Source organism: Dromiciops gliroides, chromosome 2, assembly GCF_019393635.1.
Source record: "Dromiciops gliroides isolate mDroGli1 chromosome 2, mDroGli1.pri, whole genome shotgun sequence".
Classification (NCBI taxonomy): Eukaryota; Metazoa; Chordata; class Mammalia; order Microbiotheria; family Microbiotheriidae; genus Dromiciops; species Dromiciops gliroides.
In genome coordinates, this window is record NC_057862.1 from 615,529,784 (window position 1) to 615,555,807 (window position 26,024).

Genomic DNA, 26,024 nt, shown 5'->3' on the forward strand with positions numbered 1-26,024 from the left:
TGCCAAAATACAGCAATGGAGAAGGGAGGGGAACAAAAGAGGTTGGGGTTGGGGGGACACTTCTAGTTACCACAAGCTCCAAGTTACCACCTTACAACACAGGTTCCTTACACTATTAGTTTGAGCCCACTCTACCCCAGAGGGTATTGTTTCTTTAACTGTCTTTATTACTACCTTAGTTAAATGTGCTCCCTTAAGGTTAACTAAAGCTGACTGATAAACAGTGGGAAGCGTGTTGTTTGAAGTTGTTGAGTAATAGTACAAACCTAGCCCCTCAGGTAGGGGGTAGCTCACTGAAGAGAGCTAGAACCTTTTTTAGAAAGCTGACTGTTTTTCATTGTGAGTATTTATAACCCAGAAATTGGCAAATTCTACAAATCAGTGTTAGATTTATTGTTGTGTTAATTGTCTAGACTTAAGTGATAGAAAAATGTTAATGCAGATTAATTTCTTTATTTTTTGGCAGGGCAATGAGGGTCACACAGCTAGCAAGTGTCAAGTGTCTGAGGTCAGATATGAACTCAGGTCCTCCTGAATCCAGGGCTGGTGCTTTATCCAACTAGCTGCCCCCCCAGTATCAGTGGGGATCATATGCATGCTATGCTGTCAACTTAGCTCCATTGTTAGGAATCATAATGCATAATATTGCTACAGCTTCTGGAAATGGTCAAAAGAAACAAATTGTAAAAACATCAGATTCAATGCTATTGACTGAACTGCTTTGGTGTGTTGAATATATTTCAAAATAAGTTCAAGAAAACCACCCTGTTTTAGGAAAGCTACTGAAACTTACAGTACATTTACTATTCATTCAAATGATGGTATTCTACAAAGAATAAACAAATAATACAGGCAGAGTCCTTTCCTATACACCCCAAAGAGCAGTGGCAGGAAAGATGAAAAGATAAGAACAAAGGAATTAATTATTCAAACTAAGTTTGGTGTTGACAAAGTGACAATGATCTACTTTTTTCATGGCCTTTAAGAGGAATATCTTCCCTGAGTAATGAGAAGTACATGAGCATAGTTATTCACTAAATTTATTGATAATTAACCAAGGAAAATTTTCTGAAAATCCAAGAAAGGCTAATCTGAAGGTCTTTCTCAGGTTTAGATTGGGAAAACATAATTTTTACCCACTGGTATTATCTTGACATACTAATGCAGTGAAACAACTTCACCTATGTGTGTATCCCATGGAGGTGGGCTTTCCTAATCACCTCCTGTAAAGGAAAAGGGTGGGTCTCAACTAGATGAGTCAGTCCAAAATATTAGGGCCTTCCTGGGGCAAGAACAGCTATGTGAGGTGGAAACAGAGCTTTGATTCAAATTCCAACTCTACTATTTACTACCTGTGTAGCCTTGAACAAATCCCTTTACTCTTCTGGGCCTCAGTTTCTTCACTTGTAAAATGACAGAATAGGACTAGATGATTTCTGTGGTCTCTTGCAGCTCTAAATCCTGTAGGTCTCATTTCTCTACCATACTAGTCTTCTACTCAATTTAGTTCAGTAGCAGTAGAGAAGGCAGAGATGCATTCATGGTCAGAATGAGGTGAAGGTAGTATGTCCTAATTGGGATACTTAATGGAAAGGTCCTCTTGCACATCTAAATACATTCTCCTCTCTTCCTTCTCTCTATGCCCTACTCATGCTTCCTTTTCCCCTCCCTTACTTTCCCTTCCTTGAAAAAGGGAATGGGAGCTTTCAACTATTCTGGTTTTTTTGTAGAAAAATTGCAATTCTATAAACGTGCCCTATGATGAAAAAGATTTACAAGTATTTTTCTAGATATGTGTATCAGTATATCAATAAGAAATAACTTTCCTGTGGAGAAGGCTCTCAGATGAATACATAAAGAAAAATGTTCTGGGCAAGTCACTTAACCTTCATTGCCTCACCAAAAAAAAAAAAAAAGTTTCCAAAAGAAAAATCAAAAGAAACTATACAACTTGGAGCACCTAATTATTTTGTTTGGAAAAGTCTTCATTGTTCACTGATTTGTTTTCTGTCAGTTTATCATTATGCATAATTAATTAAGCTCTTCTCCAGCACTTGAATCCTAATGTCATCTGATTATTGTTCACATACAGTTAAGATGTTTGACAAATGCATTTTAGAAAGTTTTACACAACATAATTGGGAAATGACTAGCATTTTGAAAGAGCTAGGATGTTTTATAAACTTCTTTGATCATTTATATTTCTGAGGAGATATGATCAAAAGATTTTGATCAACTTCCTGGAAGTTAAAGAGATTATATCTGCATGGCGAAATGGTCTAAGAAGAGCTCTGGAGTCAAAGGACCTCTCCCTGCGTAACCTCGGGCAACAGCCACTTAACTTCCCTGCAGATGGGATTTGGACTAGACGGCCTTCAGGCACTAGAGCTGTTTGATCGCCTCTCCCTATGGAAGGTGTAGACACACCCATTAATACCTCAACCAGAGGAATGAGGATACCACAGGGCCCTGTACTAATCAAGTATCGACATGTTCATATCTCATAGAGTTTGAGGGTAAGTGTTTCATCTGGCTCAGGCTATTATAGATCAGAACTGCCCCTTCCTATAGAAGGGAGCAGACAGACCTGATCGCTGGAGTGTGATGTTTGTGGATTGACACAGAGAGCCACAAGGTCAAGTGCAAGGAGTTCTTGAACATCAGCCTTGAGTTCTGTTCAGTTCTCTTCTTTATAAGAGGCTGGTCAGGAACACCCCCTTCCCTCTCTAGAAGATTAAGACCCTGGGATCTTCTTTCCAAGATGAGCTATCAAGCAACTACTCCCCTTTCTCTTTCTAAGAGTCTGGGTTCTGGAACTCTAAATACTTTTCAAAAAGGCTGTTATTCAGGAACTCTCTCCAATCCTCCAAAACATAGGAATTTGGGAACTATTGCTGTCTCTCCAGGGCTGACTTCTTGGAGTGGGAAGACCCTAAGGGCTGGGGCTTCACACCCCAGGAATCAAAGTCTGTCTCTTTTTTTTCTCTTTCCCTCTCTCCTCTCTCTCTAGGGCCCAGAGGATCTTCATATTTCCTTTTATAGACCCAGTACAAAGGGGGTAATTCTCATTTACAATAGCTTGAGCCATTCAAATTATTTCCCAATGCTGAGACAAGCAGTTAATGTGGAATAAACTAAGATGGTAAGAGCCTAGGGCCAGGTTGTTGTTATTGTTCAGTAGATTCAGTAATTTCCAAATCTTCATGACCCTGTGGACCATATTGTCTGTAGGGTTTTCTTAGCAAAGATGCTAGAGTGGTTTGACCTTTCCTCCTCCACTAAATTAAGGCAGAGGTTTAATGACTTGCCCAGGGTCACACAGCTACTAATTATCTGAGGTCAAATTTGAACTCAGGTCTTCCTGACTCCAAGCCCAAGCTCTACTCACTGAGGCATCCAGCTGTCTTTTTGGTAGCTAGGGCCAGGAAATATCCTCAATCCTTTAAACAATGTCCTCATCCCTTTTACCTCCCCAGATCAATCTTCCGCATTTTATTATTCAAGAACGTACCTTACTCTATTTGCTAAATTGAACCTATGGAGCATTTGATAAGCTGTTGAAAAAAGGTGACTGTGATGATGGCAGATACCTTATTGTTCAGATACATTAACAACTACCTATTCTTGGATTCCTTCCACACGGAACTGATTTTCTGTTTGTTAATGGCATCTTATTTATTTTAGACGTTACATTTATGTGAAATCAAACTGCCGCTTATTTTAAAATCATTTTTTTTTAGTCATTTGCTGAAGGGCTAAATGAACCCTAAACTGTAATCTGGTCTCCAGAGAAAAGTCTTTAAAGTTTTTAATGTGCTTTATGGTTCTTATTGCTGCATGCTTCTCTCCTTGTTGATACTGTAGTAATGCCAGCTCATAGTATGCATATGGCACCAAATATGTATCAGATTTGATCACTTTTTCATTTTGTATAACACGGTTGAAGTAGAGCTCAGCTCTCCAGTATTTGCAGAGGTATTTCAGGCATACACCTTTTAGCAAATATACCAAACACATGTCATCTATTTGATAATTTTTGTTTTGATCTCCCCATAAAACTGCCTCTTCTTTTTCAATTAGTGCTAGCCAGAGTGAAATGAGATCTCGTCTTTTTTTTATAATTCGGAAACCACTCCAGATATACATAAGTTCCAGAACAGGTTGTGCTATATACCAGGTGCTAGTACTACTATAGCGTTGGGATTTCAAAGCGGCAAAGTTTTCTACTGGGGGAGAATGCCCTAAAATTTTTCCTTTTAGGCTGTCTACTTTCAAAAACAATGATGTTATGTCCTCACCTATAGATTTCACAAATTCAGCTGGAAGCATGGTCAAAATGACAGCTTTGTTGTATGTATAGGAAGCCCTGGACCACTTGCTCTGTTGACAGAGGAGGTCTGCATAGTGATAAGCAGAACGCCATTCCTGCTGGAAAATGTGGCACCACATAAGTTCCCAGTAGCAGAAGTGGTGAAGCTGCTGCCATTCATTTTGTAAAAAAATGCATTGTTGAAGTTTTATCTCTGCATAGTCAAAATTCCCTTTCAGCATGCTTAAGCGTCCGTAACAAAAGATGAGGAAGACACAGTTTGGAAACTTCCTGAGATAACTTAAAAGGAGACCTTCTAAATTGTGCTTCTTTTCCTTTCCAGTGCCAAGAGTTACAGAGATGTAACTGTAATAGAGAAACAAGGTTAACAAACACAGTATGTTGTTAATATTGGAAGATGACGCACCTTCATGGAGTAAAGTGAGACCTAATTCCAAACTGCCAGCATAACCAACAAAATTCAGTAGCGGAAGGATCTTAGGTGGTAAAAGTGCTGCTACCAAATTGAATGTTCCAACTCCAAGTTGTATTTCTCCAGCCAAATGTTTCTGGGTTTTGCTTTGGTAGTTCGGTAAATGCAATAATAGTTGTTGACAATCTTTGTATATTTGATAACTTAACCCAAAATTGATTCCGGATTTGAGAAAACCAAACATATTTTCATCTTGCAAAAGTACCAATGATGCTTTCAGGGATAAACTTTGAGCATAGCAAAGTTCTGCATGAAATTCTTCTTCCTTAACTGTATTTATTCCCTGTTTGTAAATTAGACGAGAGATTGAATTAATCATTGAGGATTTTTTTCTGAAGTGTTCACAAGTTTTCAAAACTTGATTCATTGTGGTGCTTGCCAGTTGTATATCTTCTGTATTAAAAGTCAGGAAGGCCCTAAAAACCATAATAGTGCCATAGATAAGGGCATGGTACATGCTTTTATTGTACAATGGACGAAGTGAATCCAAAGCTTCTGAGAATTTATTACTTAGAAATAAATATAATCCTATTGTGCTTTCTTCTATGGATGAGGGAAGATCGATTGTTGTTGCTACTGGAATTTCTTCAAAGGCATCTTCAAAATGGTCTTCCTCCTCACTTTCCATTTCAATTCTAGGAAATGCCATATTTACTTTCCACTCTGGAGAGTATATAGAACATATACAAGGTGCAGGGATGTAGTTGAAAGAAAGGTTGCTTCTTTCCTGAGCAATGAGAAAGTGACTGATGTGTCACATACAGGGTTCAGGCCAATATTGGAATATTCAAGTTGTTGCTGTTGCAATAAAAACAGAATTTTTAAAAACAAGAATTCAGATAGTTGAGTAATGCAATATGATTGATGCTTTTTCAAAAGAAGAGAAAAAAAGGAAGTCACACAGATAGAAAGGAAAGTGGGGCTAGAGACAACCAGCTACAGGGAAAGAAAAGAGGTAACAGACATGCAGACAGACACTCAGGCAGAGAGAACTTCTGGGTCAAGTTTCAGCTCAAATAAACTGCTTTTGTCAGACCTTATTATTCACTTGGGCTATGGGTTTCATAGTATTATCAGCTATAATCACTGCCCTTTGAAAGCAATCTAACCATTCTGTACAGAAATGTGTTGTAATTGTACATTAAGCCTGGACCTTTCAAAAAAGACCCCCCCCCCTTCTCTTTCTACAAAATCACTCTGTTGAACTCTCCATATCCTCTATCTACTCTTAACCTTTTATACTCAATTTAAAAATCAGTGTATTGGGAGGAAGTTGTATGTAAAACAGATACTATATTAATATGTACTGGTATTTAAGATGTAATAAAGTAGTTGCACATTAAAAAAAGAAAGGTAACTGCTGTTCACAGTTATTCACTTACTCTGTCTTAAACCTTCAGTGGCTCGACTCTTAAAGACATGGCCAAATAGCCTAGTAGGGAGTTGGGGAGAAGAATTCTCTGGAGTACCTTAAAATGATTTTTATCTTCAGAGAATTCAAGTTGAGGACCAGTTCTAACCCAAAGACCCAGGATTCTCCATTTTTAGTTAAGATGAGGGCTCCTTTAAACATTTCTAGCAATTTTTTTTCTTTTTTTTTTTTGCTCGGGGCAATGGGGGTTAAGTGACTTGCCCAGGGTCACACAGGTAGTAAGTGTCAAGTGTCTGAGGCCGGATTTGAACTCAGGTACTCCTGAATCCAGGGCCAGTGCTTTATCCACTGCGCCACCTAGCCGCCCCCTTCTAGCAACTTCTTAAATGCAAGTGTGGACAGGATTGATATATTTAGTGAATGCATCATCATCACCAGGCCCCATTTAATACCAAACAAAGGTATACTAATATTCCTTGTAAAAGGACTTGATATATGTTATTTTTGTTTTTCATATTGATGCTATTGTTGGACAGTTTCTTACATTTTTAAAAGAAGTTGTGAGCAGATGCTGCTTATATGAAAATTTTGTTTCAAAATTAAGTAAAAGTTAGAATAAAGTAAATCAGATGTACTTTAATGATATATACAGTCACATATGCTTTTAGGCATACATACTAAGTGATTTTGTTAATAATTCTAAAAATGCATCAAACTGTTTTATGGCAAGTGGACTGTCACATAACTTCCTAATCCAAACCATACTTAGGACTCCCTGTTCTGCCCTCTGTAACTCAGCACGTTGGCAGACAGGGATGAAGAGAAGAAGAATCGGTTAAATGCAGAGTCAGTATTGAAACCTGGAAACTTCACTACACACTCAAACACTTGATAAATATTTAAAAATAAACACCTATACGCCATTCACAGCAGAATTTTCTGGCATTAAACACCTGCTCATTTATAAAAAGTATTATGCCTTCTCTGTGTATGCTATAACCCTAAGTGGTTGTCTACCTTCTCTGCTCCTAGTTTTAGCTAAGCCAGGCATCTCCTTTTGGTAACAGTCTACTCACAGTTTGGGGGATCCAGAATCTCCTAAATGACAGACATATTCATCTCCAAGTGTTTGGATCTGGGATAGCATTGGCACTAGGAATGGAGTATTACTTGGCACTTTTTCTCTTGTTTTATGGGAAAATACAAACAGGAATGGAAAATGTGGCAGTGCCACTGTTTGTATCCACAGAAGGAAAACAGTACTGATGAATGACTTCAGTGACTAATCCAATTAAGTGTTTTTTGGGGTTTTTGTTGTGAGGCAATGAGGGTTAAGTGACTTGTCCAGGGTCACACAGCTAGTAAGTGTTAAGTGTCTGAGGTCGGATTTGAACTCAGGTCCTCCTGAGTCCAGGGCCGGTGCTCTATCCACTGCGCCACCTAGCTGCCCCTCCACTGAAGTGTTAACAGGTAAATATCTCCTGGAAGTATTAAGGTTAAGACTTTTAATTATACTGTAGTGTGAATTAGCTTAATTAGCTTAATTGATGCTTTTCTGATGCCCAAGCAGCACTCAAAGGATGAGAAATGGTATAAGGAAAGAGTGAAAGGAAATTTTGAAACATGGGGCACTTCATGAGAGGGAAGGGCTGGTTTTGAGCATGCAGAAAATGGGAGTTGGGCATCGAGTACCTACAGAATAAAGGAAACAAGGAGACAGGTACAAGAGAAGTCAAGAAAGAGAGAAGAGTAGGTTCAGGAAAAAGAAGGGAAGAGAAAGAATCAAGAAAAAAAGGAGCGGTCAAAAGTATTGAATGCTATGGAAACACGACTGAATGATGACCAAGGGAAAAAATGACTTTGGTGACAAGGAGGTTATGGATGACCTTAAAATAGGGGTGTCCTTCAGAAGATAAGTGGAAACAAAAACAATTTACAAAGGCTTGAGTGGTAAGAAAGTGACAATAGTTGAATAAATTATAGAATAAAAACTATTCTTTTTAGAAGAATTAGTTTAATAAGTCAAATAAACATTTATTGAGTGCTATGTACACTATGGTTGATACTGGAGAAGCAAAGAGGGAGATAGGAAAACTTCCTATTTATGTCCACTAAGCTGAAACTACATTGTAAAATGAAGCAGAAAAGATGTTCCAAAGAAAAATTTCATAAAGAAGCCAACAAGTAATGCCATGACCTCAGATGCCATGACCAACGGTTCTAAACCTTTTTTGTGCTTGGACCCCTTTGGATGACTGGTGAAGCCTATAAAACCCTCAGAATTCTTTTCAAAATTCATAATCGAAGGATCTGCTAAATTTCAGTTAAAGGATAGAGAAAATAAGGATATTATTTTTCTATCTAAGTTCACAGACTCCTGAAATCTATCCATAGACCCACTCATTACACATAAATGTACAAAATATGGATAAAATTCAGGGTGATGTATAGAACTTATGGCAAATGGGGAAATTTGACATAGATATCAAGCCTTGTTGGGATTAGGTTCATGATTGGAATACGATTCTGAATGGCATGACTTATTTAAAAAGAGATAGGTAAAGGTGTATGTGAGGGTGGGGGTGTCACATTGTTATAGAAAACATATTTATACAAGAGTGGAAAAGCATGGTGGAAAACATTTGGGTGAAGACCAATAAAGGCAGGAATAGAAGTCATCTAAGTATACCATAGATTCTCTGGAAAGAAAGAGGAAATAGAGAAGTGTGGTATGCAGATCATACAAGCTTGGCAGAAAGCATGATTTAGTAGTGATAGAATATTTCAGTTATTCAGACATCTGCTAAAGCTCTGTTTGATCAAAGCAGAGAAGCTAATAATTTGCAGACTAACCTTAATATAATTTTATCCTTCAAAAAGTAAAGGAACCAATAAGGGGGTTATTCTCTGAGTCTCTGCCTATGTATATACATGGTTCGGTTAAGGCATATGAACTATATCATCCTCTCATTGATCAGGTCCTCTAGTATTCAGGGGCTTGCTGCAATCAGCACAATGTTATTGACAAATAGGAGCATTCATAGGGAATAACTCTTCCACTTGGTTTCTAAATCTAACACCCCTCATGATAGTAGGATACATACATCTTCCTGTTTTATGATATGCTTAAGAGCCATAGTCAGAGAAACATTAAATGAGTTACTTCTGTAACTTTTCAATTCAATTCGCTGTAGTATTTTATACAGGTAAATAGCTATATAAGAATAGCATAACCAACATCATCTGACTACTTCTGATTGTATCTATCAAAGAATCTTGAATGACCTTTTTTTTTTTGGTGAGGCAATTGGGGTTAAGTGACCTGCCCAGGGTCAGACAGCTAAGTAAGTGGCAAGTGTCTGAGGCTGGATTTGAACTCAGGACCTCCTAAATCCAGAACCAGTGCTCTATCCACTGCACCACCTAGCTGCCCCTTGAATGATCTTAATGTTTATGTGTGATACCTTTTTGGATGACAGCCTTTAAGGGTACATTTTGTTCAAGTGTCAATTTCTTTTTATAATCAGTGGTAAACAACTGAATCTTGCATTCTCTGTATTACTTTGAAGATGTGGACTGCTATAAAAAATTATTTGCCAAAGCCTTTCTGTTCCTATCTCTTATTATTATCTAATATATTCTTTTTTTTTTTTTGGTAGGGCAATGAGGATTAAGTGACTTGCCCAGGGTCACACAGCTAGTAAGTGTCAAGTGTTTGAGGCCAGATTTGAACTCAGGTCCTCCTGAATCCAGGGCCAGTGCTTTATACACTGTGCCACCTAACTGCCTCTGTAAGGCATTTCCTAGTGAGGGACTCCTTCTATGATCTTTTTCAGACAAAATTCTGTCTTGCCACACTTTCCCTTTGTGTACTTGGGAGCTTATTAAGTTTAATCTTACTAGATTTGGCCTAATATTCTAGCCCATCAAGATACTTTTGGATTGTGTCATAGAATGGGCTGGTTATCGCTTTTTGCTTTTTGTTTGAAAATTTGATATGTCATTTATGCATCATCCAAATTATTGATAAAATTGTTAAATAGTAAAATTGTTTTGTTCCACTGAAGAGATCCTTCCAAGTTGACATTGAACCATTAATAATTACTGTTTGGTTTTGACCATTCAAACAGTTCTGAATCAACCTAACTGTACTATATAGACTAGTCTACATCTCTTAGTTCTGTCCATTAGAACATGAGAGACTTTGTCAAATGCTTTGCTAAAGTATAGGTAAATTGTACCTGTAGTTTTTACCAGCCTAGTAACTCTTAGAAGGAAATGAGGTTAGTTTGGCAGACCCGTTTTTAAGGAGGTAACGCTGTCTCTTTATGGTCACCAATTGTTTTTGCATATTTTTACTAATCATCTATTATTCTTATCTAGAATTTTGCCAGGAATCAAAGTCAAGAACACTGGCTTATAGTTTGCAGACTCCATTGTTTCCTCCCCGCCCCCCTTTTTAATAATTCAGACATTTGTCTTTTTCCAATCTTGAGAAATTTCTCATTTATCCATAATTATTTAAAGATCACTAACAGTAACTCAGCAATCACATCTGTCTGTTTTTTCATTACCCAAGTGTGTATGTAGATAGATAGATAGATAGATAGATAGATAGATAGATAGATAGATAGATAGATAGATAGATAGATAGATAGATAGTCCGTCCATCAAGCCTGGTGACCTGAACTCATCAACAGGTGTTCTCTCACTCACTCCCTACTTATCTTTGATATGATTTCCTTGACCATTTTTGTTCTACCCTTTCCAATTCAAAGATCCTCCTCTTTCAAAGAGGAAACAGAAGTAAAATGAGAGAGCAGGTCTGTCTTCTAACATGTTATTGTTGTCTTATCCATCTTCTTCAATTTTCTTTCTCTCTAGTAGTTTAAACAATCCTCTCTGTTGTCATTTGCTTTCTTTAACAGGATCAAATCATTCTGAGTTTTAATACTCCTGACATTATTCTTTTGCTTTATTTTGCAGTTTCCTTTTTATTATTATGAGCTTGACAAACATCAACAAATGTGAAAATTTCCCTATACAAAGAACAGAAAAAGAGATCTGCATATAAAACTATATCCACTATATATGACTTGATTTTTTGGGCAAGTTTCTAATTTAATAAGGTAGTTTCAACAATGTTCTATTTGTATCTTCTTTTGAACTTTCTTCTGCTGTTTATTTTTCTAGTGACATCCCTTTTCCTTTCTTCCCCTCCCTTTAAAAAATTTTTTTTGGATGGGGCAGCTAGGTGGCGCAGTGGATAGAGCACTGGCCCTGGAGTCAGCAGTACCTGAGTTCAAATCCGGCTTCAGACACTTAACACTTACTAGCTGTGTGACCCTGGGCAAGTCACTTAACCCCCATTGCCTCACTAAAAAAAAAAAAAAAAATTGGGGGTGGGGTGGGGCAATGAGGATTAAGTGGCTTGCCCAGGGTCACACAGCTAGTAAGTGTCAAGTATCTGAGGCCAGATTTGAACTCAGGTCCTCCTGAATCCAGGGCCAGTGCTCTATCCACTGTGCCACCTAGCTGCCCTTGCCTCCCTTTTTTTGTTGCTCCAGGAATTGTCCTATGCCATTATTTCCCTCCCTTTTTTTAATTAGCACTATCCCTACTCCTCCACTCCCCCTCTATTCTCCTCTCCAAAGAAAATAAAAGCCTTTCCTTATACCAATTAAGTATAGTCACATAAAACAATGTACCTTCAATACATTGCCTCTCTTTCAAGAAGTGGGAAACATGAATTATCATGAATCTTTTGGAGTTGTGATTGGTCTTTGCATGGATCATGGCTCTTAATTCTTTCAGAGTTGTTTTCCTTTACAATGTAGTCCTGGTATCAATTTTTCTCGTTCTGTTTACTTACTCCGCGTCAGTTAATACAAATATAAGGCATGTATTTCCCATAAAGGTTATGTGTGTCCACATGGGTTTGACTAGATGTGGCTCCCAAGGGGAGGAGAATAGATATCTCTATTCTACTGTGCCCATTCTTCTCTAAGGAAGACTTTGATTCTTGTCAGGAGTAGTAGGAGATTGGGGCCATGAAACTGGCCACTTTGTTCTCCTCAGTGAGGGGGTATTGGACAGTACTGAGAGACTGAGAGAGAGGCAGAGAGAGAAAGCCAGATCTTACTGATAGGAAATTCCCGAGTCCCCTAATCAGTGTGATAAGCTGGGGAAAGGCACATGCTTTGCCTTCAGGGACCTTTCCTTGAGCAGAAACTGGTGCTTTGTGTATCCTTTCTTGAAGCTGGAGACCAGAAAGTAAGATTCTCTCCTCTCCCACTGGAGCTCTCACCAACTCTGCCCCTCATGCAGGCATGGAACATCACATAATAATTCTCTACCAATAGGTCTGAGCCCCAGATTGCACAAATCTCCCTTGCTTTCTCTGAATATGTCATTTCCATCATTTTTTAGAGCACAATAAAATTCCATTAATTTCACATGCTATAATTTGTTCTGTCACTTCTCAATTAATGAATACCTGCTTTGTTTCCAATTCTTAGTTACAAAAAAAAAGTGCTATAATAAGTATTTTTGTACATATGAGTCCTTACCCTCTTCCTTTGATCCCTCTGTGGTATAATATCACTAGGTCAAAGAGTATGCAGAGTTTAGTGACTTTTGGGGCAGAGTTCCAATGGCTGGACCACTTCACAATACCACCAACATCATTAGTGCATCTCTCCTGATACTATTCTTACCTACCTGCTAAGTCTTTGTAGTCTTCCTTGGTTACTACTCCCTTTGCTTCTGTTTCTTGTACATTTCTTTTAAAAATTTAAATCTATTGATGAATTCCCTGGGTATCCATGGCTTTCTCTTTAGATAACTCTTCCTTTTGCTTCTAATAAGAATAGTTTCTCAGTTTTCAGAAATTTTATTCTGGTGAACTAACTATTCCTCTCGGAGATGACTTTCCCTAAAGAATTTTAGTCCATGGAATTTCATCTTTTCTCTCTCTGACCCTTTTGGAATCTGGTCTCCAAAATCTAGGGTGAATGCTTTCTTCTCCTCTAATCACAAATTCTAAGTCTAAGAACCAGTTCCTGGCTGTTGGTGAGAATCAGATTCTCCCACATTGGTAACTCCTGCTTTTGAAAGATGGATTATCAATGATTTTATGATGAAAAGTTTTAATAGAAATACTGGCAGATCTCTTCCATTTTTAATTTGTTTACTGTCTTTCCAATTTCATCCATGTATACTCTTGGTATGATCTGGTTTAGTTCAGTTTCATGCAAAGCCTTCTATCTCTTTTTCCATCTTGCATCTTTTTTCCTTCATTTCTCTTTGCCGTATTGCAAACTACTCAATGTTCTGCCATCCTCTTCTTCAGTGTTTCACACATGAATTTCTATTCTAAGCTAATATTGTCCACGGATCCCATTTCTGTCTGCCTGGCAAGGATATCAAGACAAGTTTACTGACTGAGGTAAATTTCTAGGTTCTTTTAGACTCCTCATTGTGGCGTAGCACCACCTCCTCTGGGGGTGGGGCGTAGCTATGTGGCACAGTGGATACCCCAGGAAGACTCATCTTCCTGAGTTCAAATCCAGCCTCAGACACTTACTGGGTGACCCTGGGCAAGTCACTTCACCCTGTTTGCCTCAATTTCTTCATCCATAAAATGAGCTAGAGAAGGAAATGGCAAACCACTCTAGTATCTTGGACAAGAAAGCCCCAAATGGGTTCACGAAGAGTTGGACACAACTGAAAAAATGACTAAACCACAACAACCACCTCTTCTAGGGCTATCCCAATTTTCATTCACATGTTGTATCTTTTAAAGGACAATTACTACAGTTTCAAGGTATGGTATGGGTCCACATTATTTGTAAATTCACCAGCGCCCTCATACATTCACTTTGATAGCCAGTCAACAATTAACTCAAAGCAAAGGCACTTATGGAAAGAGCATTAGCTGTTGTAACAAGAACATTCCCTGCAAACCTGGGCTATACTCTCCCATAAATACAAACAGCATTAGTGGGAAGATCAGACACGTACATAGACAGTATTGTCAGAAGCACACACATAAGGGACACATGTGGTCAAGGTAACTCACATCTCCAGAACTGATGTCTTTTTTCTTCTCGTGGTATCCTTATGCTGTTCCCCTCAGGCACAGCGTCACTGTTAGGCATGTTGCTCCTCTGGCAGCTCAACTCAACTCCACAACTAAATTCTCTGAACCTATTCTCTTCTGAGTTGCTCTTGCTGCACATAGCCTTCGTTTTTTGAAGAATCTGAGAGGCAAAATTCCTTCCGTCAGCTAAAATCTGGAAAGGCTAGGGAAAAGGTAAAGAATGACCCTCCCTCAAGAACTGGGTTTTTCATCCATAGTTGGCTCTCTTCTTGATGGCCATGAATGATTGACTCCTCAGAGCTTTGTTTTGTTTTTGGTGAGGCAATTGGGGTTAAGTGACTTGCCCAGGGTCACACAGCTAGTAAGTGTCAAATGTCTGAGGCCGAATTTGAACTCAGGTCTTCCTGAATCCAGGGCCGGTGCGCCACATAGCTGCCCCTGATAATCAAATTTAATGTCTTTCCCCAATTTTAGTGTTAATATGTTGTTTGCTTAAGTCAAGCTGGTATTATTGCCATTGTATGCAATGTCTTCTCATCTTTATCTTTTTTTCTAACATGGTGTTAATTTTGACTTTTGCTAGTTAATGGTATGACAGAATATGGGTATCTAATTCTGATGTGATTCATATATCAATAATCATTCACATTAATATAACATATATATTTGCCAGGCTGAACTCTAGGCTAGATAGGCCTTTTCTTAACTTTCTGAGCCAAGTGTTCTCTCTTTACTAATATTTGGTATGCTTTAATAAATGCTTAATGCCTCAAAATAGTACTAAAGCTTCTAATTTGTAAGTAACAAATATATTAGAAACCCCAGCTAATTTTCCCTAAATTTGGGATGGAAATAAGACGACCACATATAATTTTACACGCCACCCTTCCTTTATAAGTTGAGATTCAGGAGTATGTCTTCTTGGGACATGTGAGTAAAACACCTATAATTCTATCATTACTGGATCAACAATCATGACAGCACTGTGCTAGGCACTGGGGGTAAAAAGACAAAGATGAAACAACCATGTTCTTCTAAAAGAACTCTATGCCATTACTGCACCAATTACGGCCATCTTTCAGGCAAAGAAAGTTCACTGTTAGCTTTCCTCTGGAGCTAAATGGTTAGTTAAGCTGTGAGTATTTGTTACTCTTAAGTACTTCTCAACTTCAAGGGATCCATCAAGAAATTCTCTGGAGAGGAAACTGTATGGGACGTACAGGTTCTCCCTTCCTTCCCCCCACAAAACAGAAACCCAAGTTTGTTCTGTTTTATTCTGTTCTGTCTTCTGATGGGGGAAGAAGGAAGGGCTGAGCTGATGTACTGATTCTTTTTTATAGGCCAGCATAAAAGGAAGGCTCCTGCCACAAGCGTGTAGCCTTCCAAAAGCCTTCCAAAAGCCTCGACCAATCAAATGATACTGAAGGGAAACCCAATCGCTGAAAACTAATCAGGAGTTGACTTTGTCCTCTTAACAAGGTGCCAGTGGGCATATCCCTATTCTTTAAGGAAAGAAATATATATATCAAGTTGATAAAAGGGGAACTCCCCCATCCAGTGCCCTTTGATATGGATATCAAGTTAACTTAATGCCTGGCATAGGAACATGGCATAAAAACTGTGATTCTTCATACCCTTAGCCCCCATTTCCACCATTTTGTTACTATCCCTAAAGAATCAATAGGATTAAGGACCATTTTGTATGTTTCTTTGTTTTATGAGTTGTCATAACCAACAAATCCCTCACCCAAGGATGATGAGCCTCTCTTTATTTAGTCAGTCTGGTTATTGGATAACATTGGAACCACACTCAAACCCTTTATAATTTGTTAGAACCTGCCTATGGTCTTTGGGAAACTGTTGTAGATAGATTTTAGAGGGAAAGGCACAGGAGGCAAGAAATACAGTTAGGAGGCAATTATAATAGTACAAATGAGAGGTAACAAGACCCTAAACTAGGATAGTAGCAGTGAAAGCAGAAAGATAGGGATTGATATGAGACTATGTGAAAGCAGAATTGTTAGGGCCTAGCAGCTGATTAATTTGTACAGTACCTTATACAAAGTAATCACTGTGTACGTTGCTTTGACGGATTAAGTTGAAATGATCTTGGGGGAATTGGGAGAGGGACAAGTCAAAGTTAAAGAACATATTTTAAATCCAGGTGACCAGAACAACAGTGGTGCTAAAAATAGGGAATTTAGGAGGCACGGGTTTTGGTGGGAAGATAAATTGAATTTTGGACATGTTGAGTTTGAGGTAACAGTAGGACATTAAGGTATAAATATTCTGTGGACAATTAGAAAAAGAAGACCAGAACTCTGGAGAGATGTCAGGGCTGTAGTAGAGATTTTCAGTAGTCATTAAATAGGGATGATAATGGAATATTATTCACCAGAAGCTTATGATTTCTGCCTCTGTGCCTTTATTTTATCCCCTGGACATTATTGCTTCTGTGCCTGTTGGAATGCATTTCTTCTATATCTTAACCCGTTGAAATCATCCCCCTCTTACAAGACCAGTTAAAATGTTTTCCTTAGTCCATTCAATTAAAGTGATTGCTCCTTCCTCCATTTCTCATTGTACTTTGTTTTTAACTTTCCTATGCCCTTGCTACATTCTTCTTTTACTTGACTATATATGTTACCAGGGTTGGTTTTGTGGGGTGGGATGGGGCTACCCATGGGGGAAACAGAAGGGAAAGGAGGTGGATTTTTGTTTATTGAAAAAAATATAATTGTTTTTTAAAAGGCTAGGTTTAAGAGGGGTGAGGCATAGGAAGAGGTAGAATGATAGGAGGTTATGGTCATGACATGGGACAAAGGATAAATCAGAAGTTTCTCCTGTTAGAAGCAAAACCAAAGATGACCAGATAACAGGAGAGACATATTGAGGAATCAAAGAACTATTAAAGTTTACATTGACCAGCTAGATATCAGGATAAACAAACCTAAGAAGAGGAGATAAAACTTTAGAGCAGGAGAGTCCATTAGGCGTGACTACTACCTGACTGGAGCTAGGAGACAGAGATCACCCCAAAGGTCAGGACCATCATTTAAAAAAACCCAACCCTCAACTAGACAGGCATCTAAGCTTTCACCACTCCACCCCAAAAAGGAACTTTCCAGTTTTCAAGTGGACACTCCGTGTATCCTGTCTAAAGCGGTTGCCATCCCTCTGTTTGAGGAGGAGATTTTTTCTAAGCCCTACTCCCCAGGAGTGGTGTTTGACTTTCCACTCAGTCACTTTTCTATTGCCAAATAAAAGACGACTTTAGTTCTAATTGCATTGTGTTCGTGAGTATAATTCTTTATTGAGGAATACCTAAGAACTATCACAAATCTCCCTTGACAGTCAAATAAAGGAATGTCAAAGTTTCTACTTACATAAGTGGGACACTCTGAGGTCTAGTTTGCAACCTGTGTGTGGCTGAGGTGGAATAAGGGAGTAGTAGGTCATGAGATTTAAGGAGGCTGAAGAATTGGGAGGTTAGGGTGTTTAAGGAAGCATCCACGGAGGTATATTACCCATAGCCATCATAATTAGTCTTGGTTGGAGAATTTTGATGGAAAGGACTTCAAAGGAGGAAAAGTTGATGAATGAAGGAGGTAAAAAGATGATGTAGAAGTGCCATGGGGGAGGAAGGCATATTCTGACTGACAGACTATGATGACACAAAGAAAAAAAACTTTCCAATCAGGAAAGTCTTCACAAAAGAGGTAGCTAAGATTTGCACAGGTGGATAAAAGGAGGCTCTATACAATGTGGAAAAAGTGAAAGTAGCAGATTGAGCTCAGGAACAGCTTAGTCCAACTTGGTTGGAATGTAAAATGTACAAAGGGGACTAATTTGAAACCAGGTTAGAAAGCTACATTAGAGGCAGATTGTGGATCAACTTAAATTTCACATTAAAAAGTTTGTATTTCATGCTAGAGGTAGAGTCACCAAGGTTCATCAGCAGAAAAATGACAGACGCCTCATTAGGAAAATTATTTTGTTAGCTACATGAAGGATGGACCGGGAAGAGGATAAACTAGAATTGTATACAAATCAAGAAGATATTGTGGTGGTTTAGGTAAGAGGTGAGGAGGGTCTCTGTTAAGGTGCTCACATTTTAAAGGAAAAGGTGGACAAATGTAAGTGGAAAAAGTCAAATGTAGTTGAAGAATAGTGACTGTACCATGAACAAAAGAGGGAAGTCAGGAGAAGGAAGAGGTTGATTTATACTTCCTTAGGACCATAAGATCATAGATTTAGAATTGGAAGGGATATTGAAGATCATTTAAGCCCGACCCTATCAAGAATTCTTTGCATGAGAAATGCATGAAAGGTTAGTGGAGGGATGGGGTAGGGGTGTGGATTGAAGGTTTCTTTCTCAAATCTGAGGGGGTGGTAATATAACTCTGGCGGATAAGTATAGGGCAATTGCGACAGGTCTGAGAAGCTCTTTTCCTCCTGGGAAGAGCAAGGAGACAGCAAATGGCAGTAATTGAGAGGATTTGGGGGGGGGGCAAGTGGATACCACAATAGAAACAAACCCCACACTCAATCATCACTGAAATCAGGTGCTATAGTTTTAGCATACTTGTTTCTTTTGTGCTTTCTTTTTTCCTTTGTGGTAGACTCTGATGTTCATTTTAGCCTGATTTAACTTTTGTAAAAAATGGTGAGGGGGGAGCAGCTAGGTGGCACAGTGGATAGAGGCACTGGCTCTGGAGTCAGGAATACCTGAGTTCAAATCCAGCCTCAAACACGTAACACTTACTAGCTGTGTGACCCTGGGCAAGTCACTTAACCCCAATTGCCTCATTTAAAAAAAATGGTGAGGGGCACCAGTGGGGAAGTCCACAATTCACTTTTCCTCAAGGTCAGCAACACTGGGGATATTTTCCTGTCTGTCTTTATACAATCTGATCTTGATGCCTGGGGTACACCTGCTTTCCTTTCACCTCTGTAATCTCTCTCTTCCTGGGAGGATCTCAGTTGTGAAGTCTGTCCTGATTCCCCCAGTTATTACTGATCTTCCTCAAATTATCTTGTAATTTAGCTGTTTGCATGGTATATCCCTCAGGAGAATGTAAACTCCTTGGAGTAGAAACTGTTTCTTGTTCTTATCCTAGTCTCTAGCCCAATCATTCAGCAAGCATTGATTAAGGGCTGACTGTGTGGTAGGTGCTTAATAAACAGTTTGTTAAAATGAACTTAATTGCTCTGGGAATCATAAAAGGACAAGCATCCTCTTGGCTTTGGATGTGTGCCAGAGTGGGAGGAAACATCTAACTGCATTTTAGCAGATAAGGCTAATTCTTTTTCAGCTTCCTCCTCTCCCCTAAGAAATCCACCAAAGTATATAGTCCTAAAGTAAGGAAAGTTATGCTTTCCAGTGCCAGTAATTATCGCAGCCACATAAGAATTATCAAATATAAAATCTGATGTGAGAAAAGGTTTTTTTAAAAAGAATATAGAAAAATTTTAATAGACTTATAAGAGGCATGTTATCTTGTATATATTTTACTTTGTCTCCAGAGATTAAAGGTTAATTATAAACAGTGCTTCATTATTACATTTTCTGTACTTTCCACAGTGGAAGATAAGATTTAAGGTGCACACAAAATTTTGCCATGTGTATTGTCATTTGTAATAGTTAATTTACTTAAACACTAAATGTAGTCATAATCTAAATAGCTAATCTGAGGTACCTCAGTGATCTACAATAAAAATGTATTTGCTGATGCTTGAACTAGTTACTTTCTAAAATAATAAAAAATTTTATTAGGAGAGTAAAGTAATCAGATGACAAAAATATTTTTAGAAGGCTCTACAATTTCAATGACTTTCATTTCCAGTGAGTGAAATATTACATACCTTCTTTATGGCTTAACCTATTTTTTTCTTTTTTTTTTTTTGTGGGGCAATGGGGGTTAAGTGACTTGCCCAGGGTCACACAGCTAGTAAGTGTCAAGTGTCTCAGGCCAGATTTGAACTCAGGTACTCCTGAATCCAGGTCCAGTGCTTTATCCCCTGTGCCACTTAGCTGCCCCATTTAACCTATATATTATTATTATTATTTTTGTCTTTGTTTAGTTTTTTTGTTTTTTAGTGAGGCAATTGGGATTAAGTGACTTGCCCAGGGTCACACAGCTAGTAAGTGTTAAGTGTCTGAAGCTGGATTTGAACTCAGGTATTCCTGACTCCAGGGCTGGTGCTCCATCCACTTTGCCACCTAGCTGCCCCCTAACCTATATATTATTAAAGCACCTATGTATAGAGTATAAATTGAAGATAATCTCATTTTGATGTGAAAAATCACACATAGCCTCTGCGACATTTAAAATTTAATGTATGGTCACCTTAAATTAGAAGCTTTAGCACCAGTCTTTGGGCATTAAGTATTTATTAAAGCATACTAGGTATTAGTAAAAGGAGAACACGTGGAGTTCAGAAAGTTAAGAAAAGGCCTATCTAGCTTAGAGTTCCAGTCTGGTTTGATTTTTCCTCAAGTCCTCCACCAGGAGCCTGCTTCAATCATGAACTCTCCTCAAACTGTGTGGAAGCTTTTTATAGGTCCAGAGCATAGGCAGTCCTTACATACTGCTTCAAGCTGATTGGTTAGTGTCATCCAAATCCATTGGTTCACTGGACTTGAAGGTGTTTGCAAGTTAAGTTCAAAGTCTAGTTTCTGAGAACAATATCTTCTTAAGGGCTAGCCAGGTGTGATTTCAATCTAGTTAACCTGAAGTAGGCTAATCAGCAGTCAATCACTCTCACTTAATTCAATCAGTTTAGATTAATCTCGAGGTAGGCCTTTGAATATCTGCTAAATCCCATTATTTTATCACACCTCTGACCTGGTCTGTCTCAAACAGACCCTGGCCTTGCTGTGTTCCAGCTACAGCTGCAGGACTGTAATCTCTGCCTTCCAACCTTGTCTGTCTCAGACAGGCTCTGGTCTTGAGGTACCCCAGCTGTAACAACAAGCCTCCCCCAACCACTAGGCGCCACTTTGTATCCTTTGTTTGGTGAATAACTGACCTCATCTTCATTTGATAAACTTGCCATTATACCACGACTACTTTTTTTATATAACCAGGTGGGCTACAAGACTCACTACCCATTGTTGGAGGCTTGAAACCCCTTTTGGGTCCTCATAGTAAACTCTCTCTCTCTCTCTCTCTCTCTCCCCCCCCCCCCACTCTCTCCCACTCTCTCCCACCTCGAGTACCTGGCTGAGTATTTTCTGTGTCAATTGTGCTGTAACAGGTTGACAAAGCTAGTATCAATTAATGAAAAAGCTTATAATTATGGAATTTTAGAGCTGAAAGGAACCATAGAGATCAACATAAAATACCTATTTTTATCTACAGAGTATAATCAGATTGCCAATTCAAATCCTAGTCTGGGGAAATTTGTCTTTTTCTTTAGAAAAACTAAAAAAATCTTTAACATGCAGATCTATTTTGATTTGAACTCACACACCTGATAAAATGAAATGTGACAGTGTGCTCATGATTTTTTTTCATTGGGGGAATGTGTGAATCTTCATTTAACTTTTAAGACCTAACTTGTAAACCGTGTTTCACAGTTAGTATTTGCTTACTGAGTTGTCATCACATTATTCTTTCCTGGTTTTGTTCCTGCTTGTATGACCACCCACCCTTGGCATCAATGCCCCAGGCCTCTGTCCTGACTTCTCCTTATGTCTCAATAAACTGATCATTTGCCTAAGCCCACTCATGCCTCCTCCTAACTTCTATTTCTGTCAGTCCACCACCATCCTTCCAATTACCCAGGTTTGAAACCTAGGAATTATCCTTGATGTTTTCCTTACATCTACCTAGTACACAGCTCAGAGCCCTATGGATTCAGAGCTAGAAAAGACCTTTAAGGTTATCTAGGCTAAACCCCACATCTTGCAGATGAGGCAACTGAAGCCCAAAGAGGTTAAATAATTTGCCCAAAGCCCTATAGACAGTTAAGTAGCGGAGTAAAAATTTGAATCCCTGTCCTCTGACCCCAGATCCAGTGTTCTTTCCACTATTATATAGTATGTGAATTGAACTGAGATGGAACAAAGGCCACCCATAGTATAATAAAACAAAAATGGTGAGAAATTATTGTGAATTCTGGAGTCCAAATGAATCATGGTTCACTCTATGTAGATAATACCCATTCTTAACTGAGATTTCATATTTCAATATATTGTCCCTTAAGGATTGCTCAGAAAGTCACCTATACTCTTACTTGATTCCTCATTAAAAAACAAAACAAAAGAAAACCTATTTATAAACATTTATGAGATAGGGAGATTTGGTGTAGGTCAATAGTCATGAACAATTTTTCTCTGTTGGAACCTAATTGGCCTGTGTAATTTAAATTTCTAAATGTGGGTTCTAATCTGTCCCCCCAAACAAGAGATCCCTTTCAAGAGATCCTCACCCATGGTCAAAAAGGTACTATATGTAAGCTCAGACAATACACACCTTTTACACCCAAGGATTTGGTTTTATGGGGACAAAGTACTCCTAAATTTGATGAGGATCCCACAGCAGTTATCAGGCATATATATAAGAAATATAACCCATAACTCATTAAGACCATGTTTTAACCTTAGCTCAGAATCTAGCCAAATGGATGCTTTGACCTTTATGATATTTGTGTATTACCATAATCCTAAAAGGAGTTATTTATGGTCAAAAGCATATTATAACAGATATACCAAAGTGTAAAACCAACTGTATCTATATTGCAAGTCAAAGGAATGACCTAGTTCTTTCTCATCTGGAAAAGTGGTTAAGAAAAGCATGAAGGTGATGTACAAAAGCAGTAACACACTGTAGCTGGACTGGAAACCTGAAGCTGGAATACTTTGGTTGTGTGTTGAAGTTAAGTCAGGAATTTCTGAATCACACCGGAGAAGTATATTGTGGTTTAAATATTAGTTAGCATTAATTAGAAAATGACACTGTATAATTATTCAATTGAGCTAAACTATTAGATAGGTTCATAAGCACTTTTCTTATTAACCTCAAAATAGTGACATTATAAAGATCTAACTCGAGGAGAACTAAAAATGGCAGTTTTTCCACCTCACAGATCATTAACTCCTTCTGTCCCCTTCCACGGACAGGCTATATTTGGACAGAGCAATTGGGGAAATTTTGGATTTGGGGGTAATTTGTGGATTTGGGGTTCTTTTGGCTCTAATTACTATGCTTATGATTTATTTTTCTCAGGTGCATTTTATTTTTTGTTGGATTTTAAAATTTTCTGTCCTTTTCATAAGTTTAGACTATTTCTTATGAAGAAAAGGTCTTACAAGTAATTTGGTTCTAGTACAAGTTCCAAGTTCTAGTCACTTTACAATTGAGGAAAACTAACTGAGAAGTGGAATTGAGTTAAAATGATTAAAGTACTGCTAAGGGGAATTAAATGTTTCCTGAATCTTTCTAGTAAAAGAACAAACTAAACTCTCTAAACTTGTTAACTCACAACTTTGTGAGTAATTGTGAGTTAATCAAATGTTTAATCCTGTATCTTCGAGTAGAAAACTTCAAATTAAAAACATTCATTTCGGGCAGCAAGGTGGCACAGTGGATAAAGCACTGGCCCTGGATTCAGGAGGACCTGAGTTCAAATCCAGCCTCAGACACTTAACCACTTACTAGCTGTGTGACCCTGGGCAAGTCATTTAACCCTAATTGCCTCACCAAAAAACCCAAACAAACAAACAAAACAAAAACATTCATTTCCAGCCTTTGGACCTGAAAACAAGATTCTGTTACAGATCTTGGCTAAATAATCTATCTACACTATACAGAAACTTATTTTGCTATATACTAGTTTCTCCTTATACTTTAAATAAATCTTTGTCTAAAATTTTTATTTGACTTTTGTTTGAATATTTTCTTACAGTTTTCTTAAACTTAAAATGAAGCCTTATTTTGACTTAAAAATGAAACTAAAATGGAGAAAGAAAAAATATGTCCCTTTCTACCCTACAATATTCATTTTTAGGAATCTTTCTTTTCAAAGAGGAATAAAGGAGAACTTTGGTCATCTAATTCTTACTTTGTCCAAATTTAATAAGGTTTTATTGTATCTATAACTTCTTTCCCAGAGATTATAAGAAATATTCTATAAATATTAAGTTAAGCCTTACCAAAACTTCATTACGTAGGGAAATTGAAAAATAAACTCTTAAGTCTCTATGAAAATAAACAATGTTTTCCTATATTCTACCAAGAGGTTTAGATCATCGGACTTTCACTTCTTGATAATTTTTGAATTAAATGATACTTTAAACTAGCTAGTTTAGCCTTTTTCCTGTATTCTAAGTCCTTCAGGATCTATCCACACACACCTAAGAGGTCATAGGGGACAAGAAAGATGATTGACTTAAGAAACATTCTTATTCTATTTTATGGGACAATTCCAGCTCTTATATCAGTGAGATTTTTTAATGGAGAGAAGGGGTCATGGGGTTGAATATCCAGGAATATCAGGTATCTTGCTTGGTACATGTGCACTTTAATTGTTGCTCTGTGAAGGTATTCCTTAGTGATTTTTCATGTGTTTATGGTCAGTCTCCACAGAGGGAAGGATTATCAGAAACTGGGAAATAGGGCACAGGTGTAATGTTTGCATGTACCCCACCCTTTTCTTCTCAAAGTCAGATTCATTGTTCTACATATTGTAGACCCTTTATAATGTAATGTTATATGTGTTCTTCACTTAATTCTGTGCACCACATTTTAGAAATCTATAGTGATTCTCCTTCCTCCCTTCCCCAAGTTAGTGGAAGTCTTGGGATCATGCCAAATGAGAAACAGTTCAAGACCTGGGGATAGTTTAGCCTGGTGAAGAAAAGCCTTGGATCGGTTCAGGAGGTCTGTGAACTTGGATGGGGGAAAACATTACATCTTTATTTCTATATTATTCGTTTCCTTTGTAATTCTATGTATTTTATTTTATGCATTATAAAACATGACTCTGAGAAGGGGTCCATGGGTTACACCAAACTGCTAAAGGGGTCCAGGATACAACGAAGATTAATAACCTCTCTGCCTCAGAGGGAACACGATAGCAGTCTCAGAGATCAGAGTTGTTCTGCTTGGCCCCAGGGGGCAGACCCAGGTGCAATGGGTAGAGAGCAGTGGCAAACAAGCAAATTTGGAGGGAAGCAATAGGAGCAATGGGTAGAGGGTGCAGACCTCTAAATTTGGAGCCAAGAAGTGCAATGAATGGGTGGAGAGGTCGATGGAAAGAAAAGCTCCCTAACGAGGCCATTCAAAAATAGAAACGCAGAATTTAAAATGTGGAAGGGATTTTGCACCCGTCTAAGTCTAACCCACTGGGCCGCCGCTGGAGGTAGCGGGTGTCCCACTCCTCACTGGAAGTCTCGCAGCAAAGGCTGGGGGAGAGGAGGTTCTGGTTCAAGTTCAGGGGCCTCCAGCTCCGAGACTCAGCCTGGCCTTCCGGCCCTGCAGAAGGAAGGGGCCGGGGGTCACAGCTCCCGATCCGGGCCCCCTCCTCCGGACTCTGGGGGTTCAGGCGGGCGGGGCGGGGCGGGGGATAGCTGTTGACCGGGGGGCGGTCTCCTCCTCACCCTGGGTAAGGCTCCGGACTCATCGATTGGTCGATGACCTCTTCGGAGGACCGCATCGGGCGGATCATGAAGTCTCAGAAGCTACGTTTTGTTTTACTGCCTCAAGTTAGGGCGCTCCAGCTGCACTTGAGACATGACCACAGC

The 26,024-nt window shown here is 38.6% G+C and overlaps 1 protein-coding gene across 1 annotated transcript; it reads right to left on the reverse strand.

The window, feature by feature from the left end:
- Nucleotides 1–3,726: 3,726 nt before the first annotated feature.
- LOC122739381 (tetratricopeptide repeat protein 39B-like) lies at nt 3,727–25,936 on the reverse strand. The gene is made up of 3 exons (XM_043981141.1): nt 25,881–25,936; nt 25,608–25,685; nt 3,727–5,548 (listed from the first exon to the last, which is right to left on the reverse strand). The coding sequence occupies exons 1-3, from the start codon at nt 25,934–25,936 to the stop codon at nt 3,727–3,729; spliced, it is 1,956 nt and encodes a 651-aa protein (XP_043837076.1).
- Between the last annotated feature and the right edge of the window lie 88 nt (nt 25,937–26,024).